Below are 13,024 nucleotides of genomic sequence, written 5' to 3' on the forward strand. Positions count from 1 at the left end.
CATAGACTTGGCTGTTTCGTTTATAAAGCCATTGAAATAAAATAATCAAAAAATGTGGTAAGATATCTCAGAGAAAAACCGCGTAATTTTTTTAAGATTATCGCGAAAGAAATTTCAAACAAAAATCGGCAAAATTTTACTATGTACTCACATTGTTTTAGGTTTTACTGCATTATTAAAACCCTCATCAATATATTTTGTCTTATACTCTCTATGTTTACGTACAAATAATGATCTTTATCTTATTATATAAATACTAGCGGTCCGCCCCGGCTTAGCCCGTGGTACCCTAGATAGGCTAGATATTTATTTTGTAAAATATTTGCAAAATAAATATCTATTAAATAAAAAAAACTCACCATTTCATCACACTTAATATTGATAATTAAAATATTATGTAAACTACAAAATATCAAATTTAATTTAGCTATAACTTCTAATAGTAAACAATAGTAACAAAATTAAATCTCTTTAAAAATAAAAATAAAATAATAAAATATTTATGAATGCGTGTGCGCACCGGTACGTCACGAGAAGGTATGAGTGGTAAGAACCATGGTCACAGGGCAGTAGGTTTCGGTACCGTAGGGTTTGGCTGTATGGCCATGAAATATTACAAGATAAAAAGTAAAACAACTAAAACCCAACTACGACAAAAAACGACGCTGAAAAAGTATAAAACAAAAGTTAAATTGATGAACTAATAAAGAAGCTATGAACGAAAAGATGTGAATTATATGCAATCAGCCCATGAATACAGATAAAGTCACAAGCAAATGCTAGTAATATATATATATTCAAAATGTGCAAGTAAAAAGCTTTCAAATGATACCAAACACGGCATATTTATCTTAACTTTATTTTTTTACTCTGTATGTTTTGTCCGCTAGAGGGCGCCACATTAGATTTTGTGAAACCCCATATAGCCTATAACCAGCGGACAATTAAGACGCTTCTAATGATATGTCATTTGTCGAATTCTGATTAGTAGTTTAGAAGTTACGAGGGAACAGATGAACATACATACATACATACATACATACATATATACATACATACATACATACATACATACATAGCCTGTCAAAATCATAACCCTCCTTTTGCTTTGCCGTAGTCGGGTAAAAAATTAAGTTATGTATCAAAGAGAACATTTCTTTTTAATTTCATAGATCACATGCATTACTTCTTTTTATATGTAAGTATCTAAAAGATCTTCAAATATTTTATTTCACATTAATCTCCATTATCCATGTTATAATTAATAATGCCTAGGTTTAATTATATTTAATAAAATGAAAATTTAATAAATTTAATAAAAAGAAATGAAATTAAGTTAGTGATTTTAAAATTAAATAATAATAATAAATAATTAATTGAAATAAAAAAAAATCGAATTGTTTTTCTGAATCGGAATGTCTATTAAAAAAAAACAATTTTATTTAACGTGTCCCCATCTTTTACCTGACTAAAGTCATGGTAATTAAAAATTGGAAACAAAAGTTATCATCTACGACACAATATGAAATAAAAATAATGAAAACACCAACTATCCATCACCATTTTTAAAATCGGTTATTTCACATGTCAGATTTTTAATAGCCCCACCGCATTCGTAAGGCTAGAGGTGTCGCCATATCGCACCAAAGAGGATGTTTTTACAATATAAATTATAAGCAAAAGTTACGCTGATGACGAACCGCTCGTTTCCACCTTTCGATACGTCACGATAATATAATATACTAGCTTACCACCCGCGGCTTCGGCCGCTTTGTCTAAAACCTAATAAATTATATACAAAAAAAAAATATACCGGCCGAATATCATTTTAATTATTAGAATTATAGGTTATCAACCTCCTCGTTTTTTTGAAGTCGGTTATAAAACCTTCCACTTGAATCACTCTTATCTATTAAAAAAACCGCATCAAAATCCGTTGCGTAGTTTTAAAAATTAAGCATACAAAGGGACATAGGGACAGAAAAAGCGACTTATTACTATGTAGTGATTATGAGAAAATTGAAAGCAACTACATTCCTATCGCTTTTCTGGATCTTAAATAATCCAGCAATGTATTTAATTCATATATTTTTTTTAATTTTAGTGTAGCGAATATGGCCAACATTTATGAATACAAAAAAAATTCTTGTTCTAAATAAAACTACAATACCATACAAACCATGACTAATTTCATTAACTTATTTTGTTTTCCTCAATGTAAGGAATAGGAAGGAAAAATGCAATTTAATTTCATATACAAACTTTATTGGGTCGTATTATTTTATTGTAAAATTAATAAAAATTGTTAAAAAGAATTAAAATTACAATTTATTTTCGTTTAAATGTAGAGACAATTAAATATAAAAAAGACGGGTTGCACTCCGGGAGTGCCGGCAGAAGTGAAAACTTGATTATTAACGTTCAGCATGTTTGATATTTTGGAATGGTATCCGTCTTACGCATGGAATATAATGGCTAAAAAAAAATCCGTCTTACGCTTTTTTGATCAGGCCACGTGTCCTGACGCGAGTTTAAGATTTTATACCTACCCAACGCCGCTAAAGAAGTTTTCACTTAAAAAATCGTAGTTTTTTGAATTGATAAATTATAATATGACCGTTTTTGCCGAATTTTGACACGTAACACCTTTTTTACTAACATATTTTATGCAATGGAAACGCACACACATGTCAAAATCCGTTTCAACTTGAAGGCGGCCCTTGAGATCTCCTTACGTCAACAATTTATTTGGACTTGAGAGTATTAGGTTCGATGGGCTCTAATATTTCATAAATTATTTATTCCTTATGTTTCCCATACACATAAATGTCAACAAATAATTTAAACATTAAGGACTTTCATCTTGAAACATATTTTTTTCTGACCTAACTACTTCGACAAATTTCGCTCGCACGCAATTCTTATTTTTTCTTAATTTAAGTGAGCGTAACTCAGTTCATTTTTTTAAGAGTTTTGTCAAAATCGCTCTTTTCGTTTCACTCAAAATTTGCTGGAATATAACGGTGCTAAAAGTGTAGAATATAAAAAAAATATCTTACTATAAACTAGCTTACCGCCCGCGGCTTCGCCCGCTTTGTCTAAAACCTAATAAATTATATACTAAAACCTTCCTCTTGAATCACTCTATCTATTAAAAAATATCGCATCAAAATCCGTTGCGTAGTTTTAAATAATTTGGAAAATCCAAAAGTGCACGCCTCATAATTTTTTTTTAATAAATATTTATTAATTATTATTTTTGTTTATTTAATAACAATTAAACCACATCGAATCAGACCCTGAAAAATGAAAGGGTTCTATTCCTGAGCATACTCAAGCGTAAGAGAAAAAAAAAGACTCGATTAGTAAAGTATTTCGGTCGCTATCGTGTTAACAAGAAAAAGGATCCGCACATACAGACACACGGACGTCCAAGACAGAACTTTTTTAAACTGTTTTTTAACTAGTTTAAATAACAAAAATGACATCAAAAATATCATGAACGTTAAAAATAGTGTTTTCTCTTAATATGTGTGTGTATGTATTATCTTACAAGTGCAATGTATGATACATAAAGACATTTTAAGTTTGAAAAATCAGATGTTTTGCGCGAAGTGACAGTAGTACCCACCTCAACGCTTCGCTTATGAGGCGTGCAAAATTTAAGCATACAAAGGGACATAGGGACATAGGGACAGAGAAAGCGACTTTGTTTTATACTATGTAGTGATGATGATGATGATGTAATGAAATTGCAATGATCGATACTGATCTTTGATTCTATGTATATTTTTGGTAATAACTAGTTAAATATTATGTTCGTGTTACCAAAATAAATAAATAGTTTAACTAATATATAAATTATAAAGTAACATAATATTATACTAGACCCTATTTTGCTATTCCCGTAACAATCCCACAGACTTCGATCTAGTCTTGTAATTTTTTTCCATCACCACTGCACTATAAGTTCGCTGAATATGAATTAATAGTTTTATTAATATAAATAAATATTGTGTGTTGTGTCTTGAGAACCCGCGTGGGCAGCTCCGATAAGATAGCTATTTGATACATGTGAGATTGTGACAGGAAGTGCAAGGCATTTCTTTGTTCTTGGAATCATTTTATTTGGTCTAACGGCCAATGAGTCTATTAGTTTTAACCGACTTTGAAAATTATTTGTAATACGTTTCTTACGTATGAGATATGAACTTATTTCAGTCTTTCATAACCCGTAGAGGTAGATTGAATAAAAAATATTTTTAAGCTTATTAAAAATCTCTTTCTTTTTACTTGGATGATAAGGATAGCTATAGCGTGAGCATGAGGTTACATGATATAAATTTCAAACTAAACATTTTATACTTTCACTTTAAAGAAAAAAAAATACTAATCGTTGTGTTACATTGTGACTAGATTAGCCTAATCAAAGTAGTAACAAAAACACGTTATTGAACATGACTTTTGAAATCATAGTTGAATGAAAACATAATTCAAATATTTTTTTGTCTCTTGAAATTTTCCTAATTCTTTTCCAAATGTCATTTCACTTAAAATACTACCAAAAGTAATGATAATTGGGTATTTCCTGTGTACATAAAAATATAAGACTATCTAGCGAAATACATAAATATTTTAACTGTAATGACCTTGTTTAATATTGATTATCATTACTTTTGGATCAACCCATGTAAATACAATTCCAGCTGGTAGTCCGTCGTCGTGGCCGCCGTGGTGTGTACGCACAGCGCTGCACACCCGTCTCCCTGGACGCCTATAGCCTGGACAGCGTCAGCGTCGGCCATCGCAAGGGGAACCAAAGGCTGCGGGCCAGCAAGCGGAGCTATGGCAACCCGGCTTATGATGATGAGGTGGGGACTATGTATTTTGTTTTGTTCAGTTTAGTATAGTAGATATTCTTGGATGTTTTAAGCTACCGAGTTTTAAAAGCAAATCATTATATTTAATAACCCGGGTAATCTACATAAAATAAAGCATCCATTGAAATAGAACCATAATATATTATAACTTTATTATGCACTAGTTGCTTGCCCCGACTTCGTTCTGTTTAGCCTGAGATAAAAAATAGTCTACCTATATGACGCGGTGAAGATTTTTAATGAAGAAGAAAGACATTTTAAAATCGATACAGCTTATTCGTAGGTAAGTTCGTTACATAGAAGAATGCAAAAACAAATATTACCCTATAATATTTGTGTAGATAACCTTAACTTCATTGCAAATACCTCGCTAACCTAACGACCACATTACAGGTGACATCACACCCAATGAACTACGCGGCATTAGCCAACTTTGCCCTGGACATCGACTCCATAACAGCCGAGTTCACAGAGATCCCCACTGTAACAGTTAGGCCAGAGGAAGTACCACCAGGGTGTGAAGATAAGAACCGATATTCCAATGTACTGCCGCTCCCGGAGACCAGGGTGCCCTTGAAGAGGATTGGCGGTGATCCTACTACGGAGTATATTAACGCTAATTATATTACTGTAAGTGTGCCAATTGTAAGAAATTTAGCGCATTCATTTGATTGAATACGTATTTGCAATAATCTTGCAATAATAGATTAGAATAATAGCACAGAAATAAAGATAGATAGTATTAATTATATCTGTTCAAATAGGTACTTAATTAAAGGGGTTAAGATACTCTTAAAATGTGTATGTCGTATTATATACAAGTTTCTATCAGAATTGTTATACAAACTCAAACTCGAAATTGTTGTCTTAATATGCATTTCATTTTCCAGGGTCCAGGAAACATCAGGAACTATTACATAGCGTGCCAGGCGCCTCTCTCCAACACTGTGGTGGATTTCTGGCGAATGATGTGGGAACAAAACTCTCGGCTCATTGTCATGCTTACGGAGTATTTGGAGAACGGAGTTGTTAGTATACGTTTTAAATAATTACTTTCAATTCCATGATAAAGAATTTCCTAGACTATAATAAAACTGTAAAATACAATTTACATTTCCTACAGATAATAAAGGCGATCTTTGAGATGTGTTGGCCTATTTCCGTAATTTATTAATATACAGTATACTAATAGTCTAGCGTTTATTCATATTTTTTCAACAAAATTATGAGCTTTTATGTTAACCAATAAGTTAATTATAATAAAAGGTTTATGGTCTATCTCATGCATTTTGTCTTATTTTTAGGAGAAATGTTACGAGTACCTCCCACCATCCGAAATATCGGACAACAGACGTACCTTCGGAGAGTTCCAGATCATCTTAAAGAAACGTGAACAACGGGACAGATACGCAATTTCTAGCGTTCAATTAATTAATTTGTCCACAAGAACTTGGAGAGAAATAACACATTTATGGTACTTCTGGCCAGCGAAAGGAGTGCCTGAAGATTACGAATCGGTGATCGATTTCCTCTCAGAAATGAGGAGTTATATGAAGATATCGCAGACAGCCAAAGAGTATGATGAGGAAGGTACGTTGACATTTTTATTAGATTTATGAGTGATTTTTTCGTGTAGTTAATTCTTGATACAGAAAATCATTATAGTGAAAAAAATATAGAGCGCACAGTAAAGTTATAATGTAAAAATATAAATTTTTAAATTGTTTATCTATCTTTATTGAGAGGCAAAATGCTCAGTTATAGCGAAATTAATATCATATGTTGCAGGTTTAGAAGTAATCTACGAGGATCAAAACCGTTCATCCTACAACAACTTGTCTAAACTAAGAAGTGATGATGCGTCAGGCAATGGAGTCAATGTGTACTCTCCAGCCAAAGCGGAGGAACTGCTGCGACGAGGGTACTCCACTAATGGTACCTTGGGCAAGATGAAGGTCGCTTCAGAGGTGGAAGGTAAGAACGTGTTTCTATAGTTTAATTTTAGGGGATAAATAATTAATGGAAATTTTTGTACAAAACGTTTAATAAGGGCCGGCGCCCACTGCCGGCACGGCGTGGCATGGCAGGGCAGAGGATTTTATTACTAATGAAGTTATTTTGAATCTTATTTCAATCAGTTTAGAATTCAAGTTACTTTATTTCGATGCCACGATGCCGCGACGTATCGCAGGATGCTGCAGCATGACGCGGCACGCCGTAGGATGCGGCGGCATGACGTGTCTTGCTGTTTCATTCCAAGGAATGCCGCGGCGCGCCATTGCATCCCGCGAGGCGTATGCGTCACTTTGGGGTCGAGGAATTATGATTGCTAGCTAGTTGAAATAAGGTTGAAACTTATGCAGCATTAGTGGGGCTTTTAGCAGGATGCCACGGCATGCCACCGAATGCCGCGGGATCACGCAGCACGCCGCAGGATGCCACTGCACGCCGCGAGATGCCATTGCACGCCGCGGGATGCTCTGCCGTGCCATGCCGTGCCGTGCCGGCAGTGGGCGCCGGCCCTAAATTGCGTAATGCCATTATTTTAGGAATGTCATTTTATGCTTACAAAATAAAACACTAAATGCTGCTGTTTGATCATCTGGCTTGGTCTCTATGAATGTTAAGATAGCAAATTTAGGCAGCTACCAAGCTGACTAAATTTAGATTGATTGGTTTTTGCTGTCGAATTTTTAGTTGGATTGCGTGTAGATAAATTAAAAAACCAATGCAAGTTTTAATGCAATCTTGTCTCGAACCTTCTCTAGAGTCGGAGTTTCTAACCATCACTATAGTGACTAATACTAATACTAATACTCAGTAACAACTTCCTTTCTTACAGGCGTTCGCCACCACTGTAGTGACTAATAATATTCTATTCAACAACCTCCTTTCCTACAGGTGTCCGTCCGTGCGTAGTAGTATGCGCATCAGGTGCGGGCCGCTCGGCTGCGCTGATCGCCGCCGACATCTGCTCACGTGCGCTTGCCGCGGGCGCCGCGGACCTGCCGCGCACAGTACGAGCGTTGCGCACGCAGCGCCCGCACTCTATATCTAATAGACATCATTATATCTTTCTTTATAGGGTAAGTTTACAATTTGTTGAAAAAAAAAGACGTGTGACACTCGGGGACTGCCGCGGTAAAGCGTAATGCATAGCATGCCTTCAAGCCACACCTCCGTGTCCGTCGGAGTGGGGAGCGTGAGGTTTTTTCGTTACGGAATTTCTGTATTCGGTCCCCGCGCTCAAGGCCCGCGATATTCTTCTCTTTGCTTATAAAAATTGTTTGTTTTTCTGTTGTGGGTATTATTATTATTTAAAAGTATCAAAGCATCAATTAATTATTAAACATATTTTGATTGTTGAAGTTAGATTTTATTCTGTGACGTAGATTCGAATCCCGCCCCAATCACGATCGAATTACTGTAATAGATCACTGCATTATTATTTTCTTGTGTACCTACTAGTGATTTTTATTTTTATTCTTCGATAAACTTACCTATTCCTGCATGGGTCGAGTACGGATCCTAGGTACCTTTTTAAGGACTTTATATTTTCTTATTAACAAGCCCATAAAATATATTTTATTTTTAATTAAACGCATTCCGAATAATGAAATGTTTTTTCAGCTTCTCAGTGAATATGGTAATCGGCTGATGGGCGGCGGAGTGGATACAATATAAATATAGACTGAATTGAAAATTAGAAAGAATCCTTGAAGACAGCTTGGGCGTTGATGAGATTATAGATTAAGACATAAATCTTTTTTTGAAACATAAAAACCTACCTTACATTCGCGCCAAAACATTTTATTTAAAAGTTTTGACTTGCCAATTTTTGTGACAATTATTTTTATTAAACTTGCGCTAAAAATGGCGTGATTGTAGTTGTTTAAAAATCAAGCAAGTTATTAAATTTATTTCTTTTTGTCGTGTTTTAGGTGAAAATTTATTTTACTCTGTTCAAAAGTGAGAAGAAGAGGATAGACTTTCCATAGTATTGAAATCATAATTAAATCGTGCTGCTTATTATAATGACGTCATCGTCTGCATATTTTGTGCGAGGGAGATAACGTATACTATGTCTATTGTATATTACACCTCGCTCTTAGTCCAATTCATAGAACTACTAATGTGACATTTTCATTCAGCAGCAGTTATGTTTGCAGTAAAAATATGTTTGCAGTAAAAAGAACTTTATTACATTAGCGGAAAGTAGAGTATCATTTGAAAAGGTTTATAGGATTAAAATGATAGTAAATATTTATGTCTTTATTATTTGTATTATCTAAACGCACAATTGGAACGTACCAAAGTTTGTAAATAAGATCTCGAAACATTTCACTAAAAATATATTATTATGATTATTGGTTTCGAATTATTTCGCTGGCTTCTCATTATGTTGAAATTATTTGGAGAAAGTGACACACAAAATATGTTTGAGGTAAGAATCTCAACAATTAAATACCTATTTAGTATACATGCTTATGTGAACGATTAAATAGTTTTCAACGGGAAATTAAAAAAAATAAGGTTGGCAATTTCACAGAACATATTACCTATTATTAGAAAAATAATAAATGCAAGTACATTTTTTACACATTCGTTATATGTATTTTCATTATTAATATTATGTCTTGTGTGTGACTCTCCCCTTAAATAGAGCCTTAGCCTTAAGTTCTTTAAAAGTATTGTTGAAACATGAAGTAGGATTTTGATAAACATTTGGTTATTATAATAGAAATGCAAAATATTTAATATTTTATTCAATTAAGCTTAGGTTAAGTTCGATATAATACATGTATATAATTATTTTTATTTGTTAAATTCCAACGAACAATTTTATTTTGTTAATTATTGCTAGTCTTAAGAATTTATTGTTATTCGCTTTATTCAAACAATGTTTGTTACCTTTATTATTTTTAATGCTATAATAAAAATTATTATATTTTTAAGGCAATAGAATTGTTTCATCTCCTGGTTTATATTTTTTTTTCAAAAATTTTCTACATTCCATGGCAAACAAACTTTTTTTGGGTTATTTTTTTTTTATTTTGACGAACTCAAAATAACATAATATTTCAGAATACATGACAATTTTATTTTTAGCTATGATAGTAAGTATTATTCTTAGAGCGTTCTTGCTGTGATTTATACTAACAAAAATCAAAATAAACGATTAATTTAGAATACATTTTTTTCAATAGACAATACAATAAAAATTCCAAGGGTTTATTTACCTATTAATTTCTGATTAAAATAAAAATGTTTCAAGACTTCCAAACGACCCTCTGCTGAGTAATAATAATGTAGGTCATCTTAAAATTGAATCACATAATTTTAAATTAATCGTTTATTTTCGAAAACTAACACTAGATAAATTTTATTTTAATCCCGATAAATGAAAAATACTCGGTCGATGGTTTTATTTCAAATTATTAAGTTGTCTAAAAACTTTCTAGCAAGCAAGTCCGTCCATAAAATTAAACAATAGATTGATTCTTTATTTAAATTTTATGTTCTGGAACATTCTCGACTTTGAGCCTGTATGACGTCATGATTTGTCTGTTGACATGTGTTATGGCAAGTCATGTCGTCGATAAGGTTTGTAGGGTTTCTCGAATTTCGTCGTCACTATTATTGAATCGATCATACAATAATTATCATAAATAATATTAAACCTACTGTATTATTTCAAGTCTATTTAAAATTTTATTCATCTGTGGAAATTGCAAATGGGCGGTTGTTTAATTCGAATTCTATAGCATTTAAAAATAGAAGGACATTTTACGCACTAAGTATTTAAATTTTATTTTTCTGTATTTTTATGCGATGTTGGTAAACCAAAAATAAAGTAACATTTTATAAACATCCTACGATTAGAATAAGTACACAGTTTGTAAAGCATAATAAATTTTAATTAGAAATAACATTGTATTTTTATTTTTTACTAAACAATAATAAATATAATCTAAAAACAAACACAAATACAAACAATTATAAAAAATACGATATTAAGCTACATAATACAGGTAAATTATTATAAAAATAAATATTATTTATACAATACATAACTGTCATACAAAATAACACAAAATACAGAAGAAATATCTACCTATATTATCATAGGTAATACATATGTAAGTAAAATTTTATTCTTCACTACTTGAATATTCCAAATGAGAATCAGTTTTAACAGAAAAAGCGTCCGATTCAACTTCAGACGTTCCTGCATCTATCAATTCTTCTATATCTAGTTCATCATCATTGATATATTTGACAATTTCAGTTTTGAACCTTATTACATTATCTCTGTCCAATACTTTAGATTTGTCCACCGTACTTATGCTATAAGGTCTATTTTCCTTTGACTCTTGATATTGAGAAGTGTGAGTATCATAGGTTCTTTCGGATATGTCTGATAGAGTATCAGTAATTAATGCTGAATAAGGTGTATATCTTGGTAAAGTTACGAATGAACCAGCTAGCGATATAGATGATACGTTGTCTACACCTGAAATGTATGAAGTAATCTAAATAAGAAATAATCTATACTAATATTATAAAGCTGAAGAGTTCGTTTGTTTGAACGCGCTAATCTCGGGAACTAATGATCCGATTTGAAAAATTATTTCGGTGTTAGATAGCCCATTTATAGAGGAAGGCTGAATATATCATCAACGCTAAGACCAACAGGAACGGAGCCACGCAGGTGAAACCGCGCGGAACAGCTAGTGTAAGATAACCAGCACAGTTGACAATTTGGACGAATTACTTACATTTGTGTTCGGAGGTCTTCTCTTGTGTCTACAAACAAAGTTAAAATGTATACATTATTATTTATTACACTTTAAGAACAATAAATAATTGATAAGTTTTGATTTTATGGTAATATTGATTACATGGTAGGTAATTTAGTCGTTTCAGGTAATTTCGAGATATGTTTCAAAATTTAAGAGCGAAATTGAAAATTTATTTGCCCTTTGAAAAGTGTTTTAGTACTAACCTTGTAGAACCCACACTCATTCAAGCGATGCTTTTGAAATGCCCTTTGCACGGCTCCTTGCACATGTTTCAGCTGGTACTCCTCTATACTGGTCTTCCTTATTAATTGATTGAAAAGAGTAGTTTCTTTACCTGGATCAAATATAATATTATACTACACTAGGACCTGCATTAAGAAGCAAATCTTTGCGAATATTTTATGTTTTGTTACAATACTGATAGCAAAAATATGAACCTAAATAAAATTACTACCCTAGAGCCGGGAAGAGCAATTACTACGATTAAAATTTCTGAAATTATACTACATTTATCTTAAAAACGAATATTTATGTTTGAGGGATGATTACCTCCAGTCTCGAAAAACTTTTTAACAACTTTCATTGCAGCATCTACATCTTCATCTATGAGACCAATATGTCTTAATTCTTCGTCCAATTCTGGGTGACAAGTGCAGTTGCTGATATCGTCGCATACTTGGCTAGCAATGGATATGTTTTTTCGGACGTCAAGCAAAGCTGATAGGTAGGTCGCTATGAATCCGTAGACGTTTTGCGGCTGTGCTCTTAGCACCTGAAATAGGCAATCATCTTGATACCGGTAAAACAATGAAAAATTAATTTGTATCTATGACGAGCCCATTAAAGTTTTTAGTTATCAAGACGCCGCGTTGTTTCTATAAAACGAAAGACTAATAAATAGCTGCGACAGGTTTTACATAATACCAAAATAAATAAGAAGTTGTCATATTTATTGCTTATCATGCATTTTCGAAGTAATCAAGGAAATTTTAGTCAAGTTTCCCAATCCCCTGATAATCGTTATTAGGTAAATCACAGATCACAGTAGATTTCTATGAGGTAAATGCATGTTACTTCTCTAGTGATGTCGGACATCAATTCTTTTAATCCTTCGGGAAGAGTTAGTATACAGCCATCAATATTTCGTTGATTATCTGATTTCTCCATTGTAAATTATATCAAAAGTAAAAGCTTTATAAACGAAGCTATCACTTTACAAAATGATTGATCGAGTTGGTCTCGAATTTGGTATTAATATTTTGACGTCACTCGTTTTAAGATGAAACATTGTGAATTGTAACTACAAATTGGAATTGGGATTCCATATCTTTTCCATGTGAA

The 13,024-nt window shown here is 32.7% G+C and overlaps 3 protein-coding genes across 4 annotated transcripts in view; 1 reads left to right on the forward strand and 2 right to left on the reverse strand.

The window, feature by feature from the left end:
• The window catches only part of LOC149480163 (uncharacterized), a 58,154-nt gene extending 47,346 nt beyond the window's left edge, over positions 1-10,808 (forward strand). For both annotated transcript variants that reach the window (XM_089707156.1, XM_089707157.1), the window contains 7 exons: positions 4,707-4,871; positions 5,274-5,510; positions 5,771-5,908; positions 6,185-6,470; positions 6,669-6,854; positions 7,782-7,966; positions 8,511-10,808. In XM_089707156.1, the coding sequence (XP_089563282.1) occupies positions 4,707-4,871; positions 5,274-5,510; positions 5,771-5,908; positions 6,185-6,470; positions 6,669-6,854; positions 7,782-7,966; positions 8,511-8,564 (1,251 nt within the window). In that variant the 3' untranslated portion in view covers positions 8,565-10,808. The remainder of the gene's footprint in view (positions 1-4,706; positions 4,872-5,273; positions 5,511-5,770; positions 5,909-6,184; positions 6,471-6,668; positions 6,855-7,781; positions 7,967-8,510) is intronic.
• The window catches only part of LOC149480164 (uncharacterized), a 381,320-nt gene that overhangs the window by 31,380 nt on the left and 336,916 nt on the right, over positions 1-13,024 (reverse strand). The gene's annotated exons all lie outside the window — the stretch shown is intronic.
• On the reverse strand, positions 11,033-12,889 carry LOC149480165 (uncharacterized). Its single transcript, XM_089707542.1, has 5 exons — positions 12,758-12,889; positions 12,233-12,455; positions 11,887-12,017; positions 11,660-11,687; positions 11,033-11,394 (listed from the first exon to the last, which is right to left on the reverse strand). Exons 1-5 carry the CDS (start codon positions 12,848-12,850, stop codon positions 11,033-11,035), a joined length of 837 nt encoding a protein of 278 aa, XP_089563668.1. The 5' UTR covers positions 12,851-12,889.

This window comes from Colias philodice, chromosome 19, assembly GCF_061535455.1.
Source record: "Colias philodice isolate Cphi_HAF_F1 chromosome 19, ilColPhil1 Martin Lab GWU primary, whole genome shotgun sequence".
Taxonomy (NCBI): Eukaryota; Metazoa; Arthropoda; class Insecta; order Lepidoptera; family Pieridae; genus Colias; species Colias philodice.

Coding starts and splice junctions, on each gene's coding strand:
- LOC149480165 (XM_089707542.1), bottom strand. CDS start 12,850: ATGGAGAAATCAGATAATCAACGAAATATTGATGGCTGTATACTAACT. Junction 12,018..12,232: donor AAAGTTTTTCGAGACTGGAG/GTAATCATCCCT, acceptor TATTTGATCCAG/GTAAAGAAACTACTCTTTTC. Junction 11,395..11,659: donor GAAGACCTCCGAACACAAAT/GTAAGTAATTCG, acceptor CATACATTTCAG/GTGTAGACAACGTATCATCT.